This window comes from Hevea brasiliensis, chromosome 8, assembly GCF_030052815.1.
Source record: "Hevea brasiliensis isolate MT/VB/25A 57/8 chromosome 8, ASM3005281v1, whole genome shotgun sequence".
Taxonomy (NCBI): Eukaryota; Viridiplantae; Streptophyta; class Magnoliopsida; order Malpighiales; family Euphorbiaceae; genus Hevea; species Hevea brasiliensis.
Window position 1 is genome coordinate 99,695,782 of NC_079500.1, and position 21,157 is coordinate 99,716,938.

At 28.7% G+C, this 21,157-nt stretch overlaps 1 protein-coding gene across 1 annotated transcript; it reads left to right on the forward strand.

Annotated features, from left to right (window-relative positions):
- The first annotated feature begins 13,482 nt into the window (after positions 1 to 13,482).
- Positions 13,483 to 19,120, forward strand: LOC110646445 (protein SMAX1-LIKE 7). The gene is made up of 3 exons (XM_021799880.2): positions 13,483 to 15,102; positions 15,920 to 16,163; positions 16,910 to 19,120. Exons 1-3 carry the CDS (start codon positions 13,889 to 13,891, stop codon positions 18,794 to 18,796), a joined length of 3,345 nt encoding a protein of 1,114 aa, XP_021655572.2. The 5' UTR covers positions 13,483 to 13,888; the 3' UTR covers positions 18,797 to 19,120.
- Positions 19,121 to 21,157: the final 2,037 nt, after the last annotated feature.

A 21,157-nucleotide genomic window follows, 5' to 3' on the forward strand; every position in this document is an offset into this window, starting at 1 on the left:
TTAACAATCATTAAATTACATATTTATATTGAAATATGTGCAGAATTAATTAAAGTGTATATAAAGAATACACGAATTTAAATACAAAAATTTAATCTAACAGTTGATAAATTAATTCTCATATAAACTCGAATTCTTTATAAACACACTCTATTTTATTTTACTTACTTAATTTCAATTTATTAAAATAAAATCTTTTAACTTTAGCATTTTTTTTAGAAAAAGTTTCTTTAATCTATTATAAAAGGTTTTTTGACTTTTTTTTAAAATTAATATTTAATCAAAATAAAATTTTAAATTATTGTTTTTAATATAAAAATTAAAATATTGATAAAATATCATATATTAACAATATATTATTTTAAATTATTACTATTTTTCTAAGTGATTACAAATTAAATTTTAATTAATAATAAATAACATATACATAATTAATAACTTTATTGATAGATTTAGTTAAAATAAAATAATTTTATAAAAAGAGAAAAAGAAGGATAATAGGATAAAAAGATAATTTTATTTTTTTAATATAAAAATATGTTATTGCAATTTTGGAATTTTTTTTAAAATAAAACTAAAGTGGAGGGATTTAATTTTAATAAATTAAAATTAAAGACTTAAATAAAATAATCATATAAATTAAGGAATTGTTGAGGCAATTTATTCAAATATTTTGGGTCTAAATAATAATAATAATTATTATTATTATTATTATTATTATTTGAACAGGCTTTCGGTAATTAATTATTTTTATTTGCCAGCTCCAATGTGATTCGCTCTTAAGACTATTTGTACACAAGGTCAAAAGAATTAGGAACATGTCATGTCATCCTAATTTATGCATAATCATGATTAAAAATGAGATTTAATGTTGGTTAATATATAATTATGAATTTTACTGATGAAGTAAACTTATATTGGTTTATTCTATGATAATCATTCACTAATATTTGGTGAGAACCATCAAAATTTAATGCTATTATTGCATTTGCATCATATATCTATCAAAGTTGGGCACAGGGAAAAAAAAAAAAAAGAAAATTGATTGTTTCCAAATAATTCAATTCAAAATGAAAATGACCCACTAAAGATTAACAAATTCTATTCCATGCTAATGATAACTACTAATCTCCAATTATGAGATAATTTTTTGATTGAACAATTGAACATGTATTAAATTTAGCACCTCACTTTATTTAAATGATGTTTATGTGTTTAAGTAATTTACTTAGCATAGATTTCATGATTTTGTTATATGCATTTGGTGCTTCAATAGAATTGATAATTTATTCATTGAGTTATGAGCATAAAGCTTCTTTTCTACCCAATCTTAGATTAAAACATAGCATCATTGTCAACTTTAGTATTATCAACTATATAAACACACATCAAAGTGGTAAAAGTCAAAAAGTTCAATTTACTCTCTATTGGACTCCATTAAAAGGACAACACTTGGTGGGATTAAATCAAAAGTGAAGTATGATTAATGATGGATTCCATGAGGATAATCCACCATTAACAAGGGTTGACTACTAATTAGTACTCATATAATGGGAAGCAACAAAAATCCTTGCTAATTTACCTTAATCCCAAGCCATAATTGAGTTATGTTTCTACTTTTTAATTATTTAATCCACTAATATTACATGATTATCTATCTCAACTATGAGGTTACATCATTAATGGAATCCTTGTCTAATCTTTTATAACATAGCTAATCAAAGTCAAAATTAAATTGATATATAATAACTGTAGTCAAAATTAATGAGAGTATTAGAGAAAAGGTAGGAGTGGTGCCAATTGAAGATAAGTTGAGAGAAAGGAGATTGAGGTGGTTACATTAGGTTAGAGGATAGAAAGAACAAGAGGGTAGACCTAAATTGACTTGGAGGAGAGTAGATTTAACCTAAAATCAATCCATATAAATTTTTGGGATAAAGGTTTAGTTGAATTGAGTTGAGTTATATACAATAAATGAAGTCTTATCCTATGAAATTTTTTCAATCTAAAGAGCGTTAAAATTATTAATAAGCCGTAATTATTTATACCAAAATAGTTTAAACCAATTTAGTCTCTCTCTTGCTGTATATTTTCTTACAACTCAACATAGCCTGGTAATAATAAAGATAAGGTTATTTAGAAGTGAATGGTGGAGTTTAAATTTATTGGTTAAGATTTTTTTTTTTTTAACTATTGAGATAAAATAAGAGAAAATAAGTTGATATTCTCTATGAGTGCCCAGAGGAGGGATGTATGGGACCTGGGATTGCCTTATGTGCACTTAACTTCATGGTCTAGCCTTTACAACTTGTGGGCTCCTAATTGTTCTCATGTAAGATGCTTCTCTATCCTATTAGGGCAAGCTCTTAGGGCCATCTTCATTTCATGGCCCATTATGGGCTAGAATTGCTCCTTAAAGCACTCTAGGACACTTGGAAAAGCTTTTTCCTTTTGCATATTTCAAACTTTTTTATAAAAACATATTAAAATTTTTTAAATTTATTTAATTTTAATTAAAATTCAAATTCAAAATTTCATAATTCTGAAAAAATTCCAATATCATACACATTGATATGAGATATTAAAGTTTTAACTTATATATGACCTCTTAAATTACTAGATGTACTAAATTTTTTATTTTTAAGAAAATAAAAGATAAAACTTGAAAAACTATAAATTTGAAATATAAAATTACGTAGTATTATAAATTTACATAAAAAATTTAAAATAAATCACTTATAAAAAATATAATAATAATTATTTTAATTTAAATGATCTAACATTGACAAAGTATTTCAATTGGCTAATCGGTGAGAAGCACGCTCCACTCAATGGTAATTTATCATTATTCAAATTCATAGTTTTTTTTATGATTTCGATATAAAAATTATCAAATTTTGATATCGTCATAAAAAAAAATTATACTTCTTATCATTGCATTCATACTCAATTAATAAAACAAAATACTATTATAAAAAAAAATCGTCGCAATAGAGAAAACTAAATTTTCACGTAAGAAAAGAAAACAAATTATTCCAAAAAAGAAGACAATGATGTATGAAAATATCATAACAACTATATGGAAAAAATTCTAATAAATAGTGGAACACATAATTAAGTTTTCCACTCTATTTTTTCCTTAATTTATTTGATCTCGATAAAATTTAAATTTGAAATTTTATAATTTTTAAAATGCTACTAATATCACCAAACTACATTTGTAATGTTAAATCTTCAATTTTTTTTAATTAAACCGGTTTAGAAAAATATTAAAGGCAAAAATCAAAACCATGGTCAAAAGATGTTCAATTTTTTTGAACAATTAAACCTTAAAAATACAAATGTGGTCCACGTAAGGAGGAAAAAGCTAGTGGTGGAGAATGGAGATATGGCTATAAATATGACCTAGTTAGAGGATGAGCTAAGATTAATAAGACAATACCTAGAGATGCAAAATTTCATTTTCATCCAACAACTTTAATATAAATAAATATAAAATTGATTCTATTTGTTAATTAATTATATTAATATAATTTCTTATGAAGTTTATATCATAATTAACTAAAATTAACATTAAGTTCAAAACAATTTGAATTATTAATTTTTATTTAATTTGACTTGATTCAATTATTGAAGGCATAGAGTCAGACTTGAGGCTAACTCTCTTATTTTCGTACTAAAAAAAATATCAATTCTTATAGTGGAATCATATTTTATGAAAAAATGATGAGAACATATGCTTCTAGAGAAAGAGAAAGAAAAATAAAATAAAATTCAAAAAAGTAAGAGAAGACTAAGAATTGTTTGTTTCATTAAAAATATTTTTCTCATTTTATAATGATTGAGACATTTAAGAAAATAGGTCAATAAAAGATATTTTTTTTCTGATTAAGTAAAAAATTAAATCATTTTTAAGAAAAATAAATTTATTTAAAAAAAAAGTCATTTTGACTGTCTTATTAGAATATCAAGATATTTATATATTTATAATATAAACACATATCATTAATTTAATATTGTAACTAAATAATTAAAAATATTTCAATGAAAAATATTTTATTGTAAAATATTTTTTATATACAATTTATTTTTTGCGAGACAAATAGAGCTTAGGAGATGAAAAATAATTAGATAAACAACACTAAAAAGGGAGAAATGTGGCAATTTGGGGTCAATTCTAAAAGTTCGTATTCTTAATATATCTTTAAATTTTGCAAAAAGAGTACATTTGGGGATGCATTATATAAAAATATATACTTTTAATATAAATTTTTTTTATCAAATTTATTTATGAATTTATATTTAATATATTTAATACACACAAAAATTCATTTAATTTTTTTCCCTTTATACAACCAATTATACATGAATGAAATTAAATGTAAGTAAATATGTTTGGTGAAATGAGCTATGGGCAACTCAAAAAAGTGGGCAAAATTTATAAAACAAGTGAATTCTTTTATAAATAATGCTTCAAAATATTTAAAGAAAAAATATTTGAAAAAAATCAATGTTAGAGAAAGGGAAAATTTGTCAAAGTTATGAAATGAATGGAATGGAAAGAACTAAGTACCCCACTAGAAGAAAACATAAAATCCTATTTAAGGTAAAATCCATGGCGACATCAAGCCAAGTAGTCCACTCACTCAGCCACTTCCACCCACTTTGTTCATGTCCACTTTTATTTAATTTTCTTTTCCTTTCTTCTCTTTTCTTTCTTTTTTCCTTTCAATATCTCTATAATTGCTTCTTTACCTTGAAAAGAAAAACTTTTTCCACAGTTCAAGGATCACTTCCTCCGCTTAGACATGGCCAGACGCATCTCCTAGTCATAAATAGGGATCCCCACGATCAAAAAATTTTAAAAAAAGCCCTTTGATTAGATATTGTGGCTTGACTTTAGTGATTTATTTTATGGCACTATAAAGTATAGTACCCTTTGGTGGGGGCAAAATTAAGACACTATTAGACATGAGTGTACCAAATATGGCAAAGGAAGATGCAAGTGGGAGGGTGCTTGCTCAATGATGTGTTGTATGAGGATTGGTGGGGTTTTTGCTCCTTTAACCAAATGAATTGCCTAAATTATTTTATGCTAGACTGCTAGTGTGATTTGAATTGAAGGTGCCATCTAAATTTTGTTTCGGTGAAGTGGGGGTTTCCCTGTCAAGACAGGACCATTTCAAAATCAATAATGTTGCTGTCTTGTTTTGGTCCTTTGCTAGTGTTTGTGTTATATTGTTTGCTCTTCCTTTTGGTAATTAAATTAGGGTCTAGTTATCCTACATAGTACCCATTTATGGAAATGAATTGCCCATACACCTACCCTTATTAATTCTTCTTCTACTCATTTGTATTTTTACCGATCGGTACTTAAATTTAGAGTTTATTACACTTTCATCTCTCTCTCTCTTTTTTTTTTTTTAGTATAAAATCTCTTAACTTAAAAAAAAGTTACAAAAAAGCCTTTTAACTAAAAAAATATTACATAAAAAACTCTCATATCAGAATTCTATTATATTTTTTAGCAATTTGATACGTAGTTATGTCACACTATACAATTAAAAAGTCGGATCTATTTAGTATTATTGTTGAGAAAATTATTTTTTTAAATATATTGGTTAAAGAGTATTAAAATCCAATTTATAAATAAATTCAATATATTTTAGCACAAGAACACAAAAATAAGAAAAATAGTTTTTTTTTTAAATTGTTTTTTCAATAGTATTTTTTTATAAAAAGCAACTTTTGGCATCTGAAATTTAATGTCAAACAAGTTTGAAAAAATTTTTCTGGTGCAAAAAATACGGGTAAGTATATTAGATAGGTTTTCTAATTTTAAAGCTGGAATTTTTTTGAATGAAACTATTCTTTATACTAAATATATATCATTTATGTATTTGTGTATTAAATTACAGAGTTTTAATTATTATGAATGATGACTCAATTTCTAATCGAGTAAGAAATATAATTTTAAACTTTTGAATATAATTAATAGACATAAGGTATAGATTATAGAAGAGAAATTAATATAAATTTTATATGTAATACTTTAGTTTCTTTAATTTCTTTTTATCTAACAACGTAGTATTATCATGCATTAAATTAGTAAAAAATATGATGAGATTATGACATAAAAAATATAATTTATTCATTTATTTAGTTTTTATAATCACATTTTTTAATAAAAAATGGGGAATGAAAATTCGAATATGCTATCAAATGGGTAATATGCTTTTAGCAGGGGTGGAAAATATATATATATATATATATATATATATATATATTATTGTAACTTAGTGTTATTTAAAGTTTTATTTAATTTTTACTTTAAATTAAGAAAATCACAAATATTTATATTATAATATATGCATATAATACAATTTTAAGTTACTTCACTCTAACACAATTATATTTCAAATATTTAATTATAAATTTAAAATTTTCTAATAGATTAGTAATCTTTTAATTTACTTTATTATTTATTTATTTATTAATTTAAATTTTATTCATTAGAAAATTTACCTATTCTTTATTATAATAGAATTATAAGTTTGCACATCACAATAATCACATTATATTTTTTATTTAACTCTCTCTAAAATAATATTTGAATTCTACCATCGTTTTTCAGTCATCGAAGAAGTCAGGCTAGATTAATAATTCATTATTTTTTATATTTATTCAATATTTTCTATATTTATTAAAACACCAGTAACCATAATATCTCACTACACTAGAGATTTTTCTGACTGTATATATTGATTTAGTAATCAATAGCTAGCCAATAACAAAGATTAACCCATAAAGGAAGTGTGCCACCATATGCAAAAGAAAATCAAGCAGAATCTGATCAAAATGAATACGACAATAGTAGGCCAATCCCAAATCCCAACTAGCTAGGCCAATAATAACAACATGGCTCAATAGCCTTTCATAATTGCCTACTATGTGTTTGATGTTTTTACACAAAAATACTACTAGTTGGCAAATCATATATATATATAATTAATTAAACCCTTTAGTATCTGCACAAGATGGTGCCAAAATTCACTGATTTTGTTGTCGGATGGGAGATTTAATTGGGAGATTTGCACCATCAGATGGATTATATTGTATCCAATTGCTGGTGACAATGAATCTAAGGCAAAAATTCATAATTTTCTACTCACTAAATCTCTCTATTACATTGTTGGACCAAGAATCCTCACTAATTATTCATTCATAAAGAACAAATATAAATAATCTAATACCAAAGATCTTGTTTAAATTTTTATGTTTATCTTATTTTAACTCTCAATTTTCAATCCATCATTTTACAATTTATAAATTATTTATGTCTAATAATTAGAATTCTTTAATTCACTAATTAAATAATTATTTATCACCTTTTAGGAACCAATTGTTTATCATTAAATTAAGAGTTTATTTAGCGTTGTAATTAAGAAAAATATCGTTTTAAATTCTGTTAAAAAATAATTTTAAAAAATAATTTAAAAAATTCATTTAATTATTTTAAAATTAGAATTTTTATAATTAAAATATATAAAATTTAACTTAAAATGAACTTTTAATATTTATTTAATTAATTTTTTTAAACGAGCTTTTCTGAATAGCAACTCAAATAAAGAAACTCTATAATCTCTATATAAATAAACCAAAAATTATTAGGTTATTTATCATATAATACATCTACCAATAGCTAACAAAAGAACTAATAATTAGCCAATTAAGAATAATTTTATTAATTTTCTTCACATTTAAAGATGCAAAGAGAGATATCAAGTTTAAATTTTTCACATACCAATAATAAGAGTTGGTAATGGAAAAGAGATATCTCTCCAATGCTCTATAGTTTATCAGCATTATTTGATCTATACGTGCATATGATCAAGTTGTTTAGCAAACGATAGGAAAGAAGAAAAGAAAAAAGAGAAAACAAATGAAAAAGTAAAGTAATATCTCATCAACCCTTTATGCGACAAGCATGTTTATTGCTCAGTCATGGTCCTAAACAGAGATTTCAATCTCAAAGTGATAGGAACATTGAATATATTCATGAGGTAGTGGTGGTTTCGACTAAGTGAAACCTTACAAACCCTAACTTTAATATATATATATATATATTTTTTTTTTCCTTTAGTATATGTAAATATTTTGTTGGCACTAATGGGATAGCTTAAAAGGCCAACATTTTACTCGTATTCTTTCGACTCATAGTACTTGAGTTGTTACACTATAAAAAGTTAGAATTATGCCTCTACTAGGTAAACAATCGATCTTTCATGTTTGTTCCTAAATAGACCTAACTATACTATTTTGCCTTTATAAAAGTTTATTTTAGGTCTTACTTTTAAGATATATTCTATATGCTATATCGTATGAGTTTCTTTATAAGGGAATACTAGTATCTCTTAGCTAACATCATAAGGAGTCCTTTTATGATCAGTTGCCTTGCACCTAAGGCATTGGCATCTATCCTCACCACACATATGCGACTGAAAACTATTGCTACTTATTGGTGAATATTTTGCCACGAAAAGTGTAAACTAGCTATCTAGCTAATAGCCCATAGAATCAATTGTTCCTTTCTTTTGTACCAGAAATTCTCTAGCTTAGTGCAATTAAATGTCAATTGAAAAGTTTTTAGGGCTATTTGCAACAATAAAATTCATGTCTATTCATTGTTTAGGGTACACTTTTATTCTTGTTCTATGTCCTCTCAAATGCTCTAATAGATCCCATCTCATAGAATATTGGCTCATCCCCCACTTCATTGGCCTCCTAATTTCACATTAAATAAGGTAGAGTTTTTTTTTTTTTTTGGTATTTTGAAAATTTTGAAACAACTATTTAATCAAGTGAAATTAATCAATGTATAAAAAGAAGAGTTTATTGGAATTATATTAATTTTTGAAACAAACTAAAGATAGACAAAGTAGTAATTCTCAATATAAATTAATTAACATAATGATGAAATTGCATTGAAAATTAGTGTCCATTGTTCTAATTGTTCAATATATGAACTTGAGGATCAATAATTAACATGAAAAAAAAAAAAGAAGATAAACTAGATCAAGATGATGATGTATTAATTATTAGCTAAACAATGAGATAATTAAAACTAATTAATTAAGAAAGGTTGATAGATAGTACACATTCCATTTACTTGTACCACCAAGATATTGTCCAAAGATGCTTAATTCTCCACAACTTGGCTCAACCAATACACAATAGTCATGGAGGAGGAATGGCCGCAGTCTAATCATCATCACTTCAAAAGGAGAATACATCCCACTTGAGAAAGTGAAAAAAAAAATTATATATTAGATTATTATAGAATTAATGAGGAGAAAATGTGTAAATGAACAAGTAAAATGGGGGAATAGGATTCAATTCATGCGCATTAAGAGAGATGGGCCATAGAGAGAAAATGAAGGTCAAATCCCATCACCCTTTATGTGAAAAGCTTATTCAGCAATGGTGCTAAGCAATTTTCAACTTCCATGTGAGAGACAGGTTGAATACCTTTTTGCTCAAATATCAGACTCTGTAAAAGAGACGATCCCATGATCACCCAAAAGATATTAAAAAAATAAAAATTGTATAAACCTGACCCTTCAAACCGGAGCCATAACAAAACAAAACTTGTAAATATATATGTTCTTTATTTTCCTTATTAATTGTTTTGCCCTTAATCGTTCACCCATTAAATTTTGTTGTTTAATTATTATAATGAAATATAATTGTTAAAAAAAAATTATAATGACATTAAAAAAAAAACCCTTTAATTTTCGCTTAATTGTAAACCCTAAAAACTAATTAATATTTATCAAATAAAAAAAATCCAAAACTCACTTCTGAGGTATGCACATTGATATAATGTAAAAAATTACATATAATATATACTCTTTTTAATTAAAAAAAATATTCTGTTAATAAATATTTTCTATAATACATCAAATTATATACTTTTATCACTTTTTTTCTATAAATAAGAGGTTTTTTTTTTCTGTATTTTTCTCTTTCACTCTCTCTTTACTTTTCTTTCTACTCTCTCAAATATTTTATCTCTACCATAATACTATTCCTCTAACTTGAGCTTTGGAAGATCCAAATTGAGAACCCCGCTAATGAACATCTAACTGAAGATCCCTCGTAACTAAGACGATAAAAGTGAGACCTATATTAGTGAAGCAATTGATTCAAACTTCATCATATACTAATATTGAAAAAATATAAAGTCTTTTTTTTTTCTTTTGATTTGTAATTAATATTTAAATTTAAAATCTCATAATTTTATAGTTAAATTTTTTTAATTAATTTATATATTTTGAAATTAAATCCATCAATTTATCGGTTGGTCAAGAATGTATTATTTCAAATTAAGGTTGTATTTGAAGTTATGGATTTAGATTTAAATCAAATACCTCAATTTTAAATATAAATTTTGAAATTTTTTGTTATCTAAAAAGTATTTTTAAATTTTTAAATTTTAAATCCTAAATTCCAAATTTAGTATTTGAAATCTAAATACACGAGTCCAAACGCAATATTATAAAATTTACATTGATTAAATTATAAAAAAAGTTAATTTTTATCGATTAAATTCTTTACTTAACAGAGAGTATATATACAAAAATAGAGATAACATACGCCTTTTAATAAAATTATAATAATTTTATCAAGCTATCTAATATATCATGAATTTTATTGAATTCATACTAATGGATTAAAGTTTATATATAGAAAATGATGATGCAATATTTCTAACTTGGGCAAAAGAAAATTCTGAAAAAAAAAAAAAATCCATCCAAAGCCTTTGTTTTCCTTTCCCTATCACAAATTTCCTTTCTGTAACTTTTTTCCCACAAATTTATTTTTGTTATTAATTATTCAAGTGGAACAAGAATTTATGTCTCTTTGGCTGTTGAGAGGGCAACAAGCATCGTTCTATGAAAACGACACTGCTTCATTGAGGAATTTTAATATTTAAAAAATATTTAATTAAGATAAAGTATTTTTCATTGTGTATTATATCATAATTAATACTTAGATATTTATATTTTAAAAATAAATGAAAATATCTTTAAATTCTAGTTTTAATTTGTACTTTCCCTGTCTCATTTGAATAGCTTTTTAAAATTTTTTACAAGAATTAAAAAAATAATTTGATAACATCATTTTTATAAAAAAAAAATTAATAATTAATTAAAGGATTCTTATAATATTATTGGAGTGCAAAAAGGCATTAAGAATAGATCAATGCATTGAAAATAATAATAAATAATGATAAAATTAAAAAAATAATTAATATTTTCTTGATTTTCTAAAATATTAAAAAAAGTGGGATAATTTTTTTTTTAAATTATCTATTACAATGGGAGGGAGGAAAAAAATTTGTTCTTTTATTCATTTTTATCAATTGAACTCTTAATTAAAACAATTAATAATGATAAAATCTCAAGAAAAAAAGTGTTTATAATGATAAAATTTAATTGAGAAAATTAATAATTTATTTTGAAGGGTATTAAGGTATTTTTGCTTTTATTAGTGCAAAAAAATTGAAAAAAAAGAATGGATAATTAAAAAAAATACAACATAATAAACACTTGAGACGATTTCATTTATTTTTTTTAAATATAAAAACTAAAATTAAAAAGCATTTTATCTAAATATTTAAATTTTTAATTAAAAAAACTTCTAATATTTCTGAATTAAAAATATGCGAATTTTAATATAAAAAAATAAAAATTTTCAGATTATTTTTTTAACTGACATAAGTTATGGTGAAATTATACAGAATTATTTGAAAGGGAGGGAGAAAAAAATTATTTATGTTTTTATTTTCAATAATTGAAATAAAATTTTCTTCATGTGGTGATAAGAAAGGAGATTATTTCTTTAGAAAATTATGAAGAGCTGCATCCTGTATGTAGAATTGTAGACAATAAAGTGAGAAAAATAAAAAATAATAAATTTTGACTCCTTGAGTCAACTGTTGAAGTGGAGGGATTAATTCTTAATTTTATAGATGAGAGAGAGAGAGAGAGAGAGAGAGAGAGTACTTGTTTGGTATTTAGGGAAAAAGCAACTGAAAAAGAGAATTGCAAAAGTGAACAAAAAAGAAGCTACCAACAAAACAACACATCAAATCAAATACTTTTTTACTTCTCCCATACACACCCTATGTGCTCACACTGTACTCAATGGTTTGGCAGAGAGGAAAAAGAAAGGAAATGAAAGAAAAGAAGGAAAGAAATCTTTTCATGGAAAGAAAGGACTCCATCACTCTTCTTCTTTTTTATAATAGCACACAAGCAAGTATAGGGAATTTTATTTTTTTATTTGACTTGTTGAAATTTAAATCTAAAATTCTGATATTTTACAAGAATTTAAATATTATTAAATAATCATCCAATAAAAAATTATTCAAATATTTTATTTAAATTATTTTTTCTTCGAAAAAGTATACAAGTTAAATATCTAATTTGAGCCTTCGATCTCTCACATCAGTTGTAAATGTGTGTGTGTGCGTAGATTCATAAGTGTTGTTAAGGCTCCTTTTAGTCAGTAATTATTTAGGTGTGAGTATTGATACAATAAATCTTATATTTTCATGTGTGTGTTTCGAAAGAAAAAAATAAATTCTGAGAAGTGAGACTTGATTTCCGATGAAATTTAATGATTTAATAAGATTCACAAGTTAATGAATGAATTTATTAAAATTGAGCCTTCAAACTCCCATGTTAATACAGTAAATCTTGCATTCTCTTTCAACAAAAAAATCTATAAAATTATTAACTAAAACAAACAGAGCATAAGAAATTTAGCATTTATATTCCACTGTGATGATGAATAATACGTGTGCGGTGGTGGGTGTAACCCTTGTTCTCTGCCAGTAGTTTTCAACCTTTCCAATATGAAGAGTCTCTCTCCCCTGCGGGGACACATCTTTGTGTCACTAAATGCCAAGAAATGGCTCTGTGTGACTCGGTCTTTCAACTCACTAACTCACCATTATTGAATATGCGATTTTCTTGACTCGCTATCAAATTAACGTTATCACTTTCAGACACAATCATCGATCTGTATTAGTGTGTTCCTTGCTCATAATTTGACATGTAATCATGTTTGTCTTAAGGTAAAATAGAAAACAATCTTATCTTTAATTATAAAAAGAGGGCAATGTATTAAATCCATCAATCGTCTAACTAATTAAAATTTCAACTTGGCAAAACAATAGAACACTTCCTGGCTTACTTATCCATCAATGACCTCGATTCATTACCGAGTTAACTCGTTCTTTTTTACTTCTGAACTCATTGACTCCTCCTCCTCCTCCCAATAGATACTCATATCAAAAATTACACGTCAGCAGACTGTGACATTGACTGTCAATGGTGGGCCACTTAAAGTAAGTGGACAAAGCATCTCTCTCTCTCTCTCTCTCGATCTCTCGAAAAAGCTTTGATGATATCATATCATGATCTCCCACACTCTCTCTTTCTTGTTCTTGTGTGTGTGAGAGATCTTAAATATACAGAGAATCTATACTCACCATCCACCTATCTGTCTCTACTAGGCCCCACCTTTCACCTCCACCACCACCACCACCTCCACCACCTCAACTCCACCACCTCCAGTAGCCATCATTCAATATTTAAGTTTTTTTTTTATTGAAGAAAAGAACTCTCATACCGCCAACAAGTTCTTGATTCTTTCTCTTTTTTTATGAGCTTTTGTTCTCTCTTTTTTTAAAATCTATATTTGTTTTTGTTCTGTTTGTTCAATAAACAAAGACATTTAAAGAAAAGGGGGAGGAAAAAAAACGAAATAACAAACTTTGTAACGAATTTTTTTGTTTCTTTTAACTTGTTTACCGGCGATGCCTACGCCGGTTAGTACGGCTAGGGAATGCTTGACACCTGAAGCAGCTCACGCGCTAGATGAAGCAGTGAGTGTCGCGCGCCGGAGAGGACATGGACAAACGACGTCGCTTCATGCTGTATCTGCTTTGCTTGCTCTGCCTTCGTCCATTCTACGTGACGCTTGTGCGCGTGCTAGAAACTCGGCTTACTCGCCTCGCCTTCAATTCAAGGCTTTTGAGCTTTGTCTTAGCGTTTCGCTTGACAGGGTTCCGGCGAGTCAGCTAAGTGATGACCCACCGGTGTCCAACTCGCTCATGGCGGCAATAAAAAGGTCTCAGGCGAACCAGAGGAGGCAGCCAGAGAATTTCCATTTGTATCACCAAATATCGCAGCAGCAATCCTCTACTTCAATGTCGTGCATAAAAGTGGAGCTCCAGAACTTGATTTTATCGATACTCGATGACCCGGTTGTGAGTCGGGTTTTCGGAGAAGCGGGTTTCCGGGGCTCTGAAATCAAGCTTGCTATTGTCCGGCCCCTTACGCAAGTTTTCAAATTCTCGCGGTTTAAAGGCCCTCCTATGTTTCTCTGTAACTTGAGTGATAATCCGGATATGGGTTCTGGTAGGAGGGGTTTTAGCTTTCCTTTTCCGGGTTTTACTGGGTCTTTCAACGGAGATGAGAATTGTCGGAGGATAGGTGAGGTGCTTGTGAGAAACAAAGGGAGAAACCCCCTGCTTGTTGGTGTATGTGCGTATGAGACACTAGCAAGTTTCAGTGAGGTAATAGAGAAAAGAAAAGAGAACATTTTGCCTGTGGAGTTATCTGGAATAACTGTGACTTGCATTGAAAGTGATATTTCAATGTTTATAAGTGAGAATTTCGATAAAGGGTATGCGGATTTGAGATTTGCGGAGGTCGGTCGATTTGCGGAACAAAATTTGGGACCTGGGTTGGTGGTGAATCTGGGGGACTTGAAGGCATTTGTTGGTGGTGAAGGTGGTAATGGTAATGGTAATAGTTTGAGTGATTCAGTGACCTATTTGGTTGAAAAATTGACAAGGTTGTTGCAGTTACATGGAAGGAAAGTGTGGTTTATAGGTGCAACAGCAAGTTATGAGGGTTATTTGAAGTTTGTTAGCAGATTTCCTTCCATTGAAAAGGACTGGGATTTGCAGCTTTTGCCAATCACTTCTTTCAGAAATTCCATGGTTGAATCTTACCCAAAGTCCAGGTAAAGCGGCCTCTCTTGCATTTTAATAATACTTTTTAAAGTTCTGATATTATATTTTATGTATGACATGTATGCAATTAACTCATTTGTTTATGCTTCTGACTTCGGACAATTTGTTTTTAAGTGCTGGCTGTTCTGTTTCAAGGTTGTTTTTGGCATAATTTTATTAGGGAACATATTTTGTTTGGTAGTGATTTAAAAGATCTTAATTTGTTCGTAATTTAATAATCATTATATTATTTTCATTACAATTCTTTAACCAATTGTGAGTTCAGTAATCCTCCAAGCATTGTCCACTCAAATTGATTAAGATTTTACATTATTTTCTATTATAAAAAATGTGGTATTGATTTTTTTTACAAGGATTTAGCCTTTTATAACTAAGTGGTATTGGTTAAAGGCTGCATCTCAAGAGCTTGTGAATTGTATCAATACAAGTTTATGATAATGTAATATAATATAATTAAACTTGTATTGCCTTGGCCATATCCCTTCTCTTAGTTGCAGTAACTATAATTGAAAATCTTTTCTTTTGAATCGCTAGTTTGGATTAGTTTTACTATTAGTATCTTCCTCTATAAAATTTTACTTTGTTATGAGTTGCCTTGATTGTATCTTTACTATGAGTTGATTGTCAATAAAATATAGTATTTGAGTATAAAAAAGCATATGGAATAGCGGTTTTACAATTGAGGTGGATTTTTTTATATGTGTAAGTTTAGCATAACTCACTATTTAAATTGAATGTCTTGTGTGGTCTCCATTTTTTTTTTCTTGTGCCCCCAGTTTTCTCACAGTTCTCATGCTATAATTGCAGCTTGATGGAATCATTTGTTCCATTTGGTGGGTTCTTTTCTACACCTTCAGAGTTGAATAGCTCCTTAAGCAGCTCTAACCCATGCATATCCCGCTGTCATATGTGCAATGAGAGGTGTGAACAAGAAGTACTTGCTGTTTCAAAAGGTGGATTTATTGCATCAGTAGCAGATCAGTACCAATCCAACTTATCTTCTTGGCTGAAAATGACTGAACTTGGCACAAACAAGGGATTGGATGGGAAGGTGTGTTTCGCTTTTAAATATGTCTTCCATAGAGGAATTTCCTCTTTCTATTTACTGTGAGTAAAAAATGCAGACCACATGTTTAATCATGATATTAGGCGTAATTTCACTAATATTTATTAAACACGATAGCTGTTGAACTTCAATTTATATAAGCAAAATCATTCAACTTTAATTTGTGTTTCAATAAAGTCGCTGTTGGTTGGTTTGGCTAGATCTTAGTCATTACATTAAAAATTTGGTTAAATCTATATAAAAATTAAGCAAGGATAACCATGTTAAAGCAAAATATAAGTGGAGTGATTTTGATGATACAAATTGAAATTTAGTATTCATATTGAAATTCTGTGATAAGATTATCAGCAATTGGTGAAAATTAAACCTGTGAATTTGTTGTTCATATCAAACCTCTGAAATGGGATATAACACAGCATATTTGTCTAGCCTGAATCCATTGCCCCTGTAGAACATAGAATTCGTGAACATACACAGTCTGTCTGTCTTAGTCATTACATAATTGATAAACGTATATAGCTCTATGCTTTTGGTCTAAAGACTATGTTCCATTACATATTGTACTCCTGTAATACACAAGAACTATGTAGCAATTTTTGTTCATGGGAGAAAATGATGGTTAAAATTCTGTCACATGAATGGGCTTGTAGCACATTTGGCTTAACATAATGAAATTAAAAAGAATCTTTCCCATATCTATGTAAAAACTAGCTGTTCTCTCTTCAGTGCAGACAAGAGATGATGGAGTGGTATTGAGTGCCAAAATTGCAGGCCTGCAAAAAAAATGGGATAGCATATGCCAGCGTCTTAATCACACCCAATCACCTGGGTCAAACATTCATCCTTCTAGGTTTCCAACTGTTGTTGGCTTTCAGCTTGCTGAAGATAAAAAGGAAGATGTTGATAAGTGTAGCAGCAATCATAAAATTGCATCACCAAATGAAAGTAGATGCATGAATGTCCCCATCGATGTGCAGAAGATTTCAAGAAAGCAATTAGGTGTTCCTTTATCTGTAGTTTCTGAGCTGAACACCAAGAGTGCCCAATCCAAACAATGGGCAAAACCTTCAAAAGAAGATCTTGAGTCAGGTGGTCTTAGATCTCCTTGTTGTTTTTCCAATTCAAGCATGGCTGATGGAAGTCAAGCATCTCCTGCATCAGTGACTTCTGTGACAACAGATTTGGGCTTGAGAATAAGCCCTGTTTCTACCAGCAATGAGCCGAAGAAATCTGTAAATAAAAATCATAGAGAGCTTCCACAGGAGTTATCAGGTTCCCTTTCACCAAATGTTGATGTTGTCAATGGGAGTATCTCTGAACAGCTAGCTCAATCATCACCATCTTCTTCTCTTGATTTTGGTGGGCAGTTTGATCCTAGCAGTTTCAAGACGCTTTTCGGAGCTCTAAGGGAGAAAGTTAGCTGGCAAGATGAAGCTGTACATGTTATCAGCCAAACAATAGCTCATTGCAGGATAGCAAACAAAAGATGCCAAGGAGCGAGTCTGAGACGGGATATATGGTTCAATTTCCTTGGACCTGATAGCTGCGGTAAGAAGAAAATTGCTGCTGCTCTGGCCAAGATAATATATGGAAGCAAGGAAAATTTAATATCTGCAGATTTAAGTGCACCTTATGGGAGGATTCACACACACAGCCAAGAAGTGCATGGCTATGATGTAATATTCAGAGGGAAGACTGTGATTGATTATGTTGCTGGGGAGCTGTGCAAGAATCCCTTATCTGTTGTCTTTCTTGAAAATGTAGATAAGGCTGATGTGCAGGCTCAGAATTATTTGTCTCGTGCTATTCGGACTGGTAAATTTTCTGATTCACATGGAAGAGAAGTTGGAATAAACAATGCAATTTTTGTGACAACTTCAACATTTACAGATGATAAAGTTCTCCCTTCCAGGAAGGATTTCTCTACCTATGATGAGGAAAGAATATTGAGAGCAAAGGGCTGGCCAATGCAGATGTTAATTGAACAAGCTCCTGCCGACAACATGGGTCAAATTTTGAATCTTTCAATCGCAAAGAGAAAAGGCATGGCTGCTACGATGCTTGTGAATAAAAGGAAGCTTGTTGGTACAAATCAAAATCTAGAGCAGCATGAAACTTCAGAAGTGGTTAAACGGGCTCATAAGATATCTGCTAGGAATCTAGATTTGAACCTTCCTGCTGAAGAGAATGACGAGCTAGGCACTGATGATGGAAATTCTGATAATGACTGCATGTCTGGTAACTCCAAGGCTTGGTTGCGAGATTTCTTTGATCAAGTAGACAGAATAGTGGTTTTCAAGCCTTTTGATTTTGATGCTCTTGCTGAGAGAATATTGAATGAGATCAATGAGAGCTTCCACAAGATCATTGGCTCAGAGTGTTTCCTAGACATTGACCCAAAAGTCATGGAGCAATTACTTGCAGCTTCATATTTATCTAATAGGAAAAGAATGGTGGAGGATTGGGTGGAGCAAATCCTTAGCAGGGGATTTATGGAAGTTAAGGAAAGGTACAATCTCAGTTCTCATTTTATTGTGAAACTTGTTGCCTGCAAGGGCCTATTTTCAGAAGAGCACATGCCAGGGATTCACCTTCCTTCAAAAATTATTTTGAATTGATGCATTCAGAAATGGGTATTCTGGGAGTTACAATTATAATGCAGCATTAGAATCTAGTAATCTTTGTTTAGCCTGTTATTCCCATAATTTTGGTGGTTTGCAGGTTAGGTTTGTGTATTTTGTATAATCAGTAATTTTCTTTTTCTTGGGGAAAAGGCCTACATTTGAACTAATGACCCTTTATATGGGATTATTCTCAAATGTACCAATTGAGCCAACCCAAATTGTTATGCAATATGTACAACCTATAGTTAGTGGTTGTGTTATATTTCATCTACTTCAATACATAAATCAGATGTCTTATGCTGACTTCTGATTTTTAAATGCTTGTGAATTGGTCAAGGTTAGAAAATCTGTGCAAGTTTCCTCAAAAAACAAACTTAGAACCAACTTAGGCCCAAGTCTAGCAAAACAAACCCCAATAACTAGTGGACTCGACCTAAGTACCAGACCCCGATTATGGGTCATGTTCGGCGGAGAAAATTTTAATGCTGATTAAAGGACCTTGGCATACGCGATGAGAGGTATAATGCCATTTATATTATCGGAAAATGCTATGCACAGTCGCAGGTGACGCAACTGTAAATTTTGAGCCATTGATAAATGGGAATCTCTTGAACTGTATGTAATAAAATCTGCATACTGCATCTATCAATATTTCACATTGCACGGTTACATCACTCGCCATTGTGGAAAGCAAGCCTCATATAATAATTAAAATAGGATTGTGTTATTTCCCTTTTCTTTTTATGCAATTAGTATCGATTAGGATTTTTATTTAAAATCTTATGATCCTTAAAATGACTTCAATAATTTATTGATATTATTTTTTTTTCAATAATTAAAAGACTAGATAATTATCGGCGGATGTAAATATATTTAATTTCCTATTAAAAATCATTGGCAAGCTAAATTTGGAGTTTTATTTCCAAATCCAAGGTTGGAGGTGTTGAATAATTAAGCAAGAATAGACATTGATTTTTTTCCCCAACAAAGATTTGAATCTGGATTAAATTAAAAATTGATGGATTGAATAATAAGCAAGATTAAACCTAGATATACCCTTTTGCAACAAGAATACAATCTTTTTTTTTTTTTATGCAATTCGCTTCGATTGAAATTTTTATTTAAGATCTTACAATCCTTAAAATGATGATTATCGGCGGACGTAAATATATTTATTTTGCTACCAGAAATCATTGGCAAGCCAAAATTTGGAGTTGTTTCCAAATCCAAGGTGTTGAATAATTAAGTAAGAATAAACCTTGATTTATTTTCCCAGCAAGGCTTTAAACTTGGATTAAATTAAATCTTGATTGATTAAATATTAAACAAGATTAAACCTGAATAGCCCTTTTGCAAAAAGAACATAATCCTCTTCTTTTAATGCAGTTGGCTTTGATTAAAATTTTTATTCGAGACTTTACGGTCCTTAAAATGACTCTAATAACTCATTGATATTATTCTCTTTTTAATAATTAGAAAAATAGGTGATTATTGGCAGACGTAAATATATTTATTTTCCCACCAGAAATCATTGGCAGGCCAGATTTGGAGTTGTGTTTCCAAATCTAATGTTTGAGATGTTGAATAATTAATCAAGAATAGACTTTTTTTTTTTTTTTACAAAGAAGGCTTTGAACCTGAATTAAATTAAACCTTGATTGATTGAATATTAAGCAAGATTAAACTTGAATAGGACCTTTTGCAATAAGAACACAATCCTTTTCTTTTATGCAATCGACTTCAATTGAGATTCTTATCCGATATCTTATAATTCTTAAAATAACTCAAATAACTCATTGACATTATTCTCTTTTCAATAATTAAAAAATTAATTAATTATTAGAGAACATAAATATATTTATTTTCCCATTAGAAATCATTGGCAGGCCAAATTTAGAGTTTCCAAATCCAAGGTTTGAGGTTTTGATTAATTAAATTAAGCCTTGATTGATTGAATATTGAGCAAGATTAAACTTGAATAGACCCTTTTGCAACAAAAGCATAATCTTTTTCTTTTTATGCAATTAGCTTGAATTGGGATTTTTATTCAAGACATTATAATCTTTAAAATGACTCCAATAACTCATTAATATTATTCTCTTTCTAATAATTAAAATATAGGTGATTATTAGCAAATATAAGTATATTTATTTTCCCATAAGAAGGCATTGGCATCTCAGATTGGGAGTTTTGTTTCCAAATCCAAGGTTTGAGGTGTTGAATAATTAAGCAAGGATACATCTTATTTAAAAAAAAAGATAAATAAATTCTTATACTTTGGGTTAAATAAGCTCAAAATTAAGTTTTAGAGTAAATAAAACTCTTATACTTTTTAATTAAGGTCAAATAAGACAA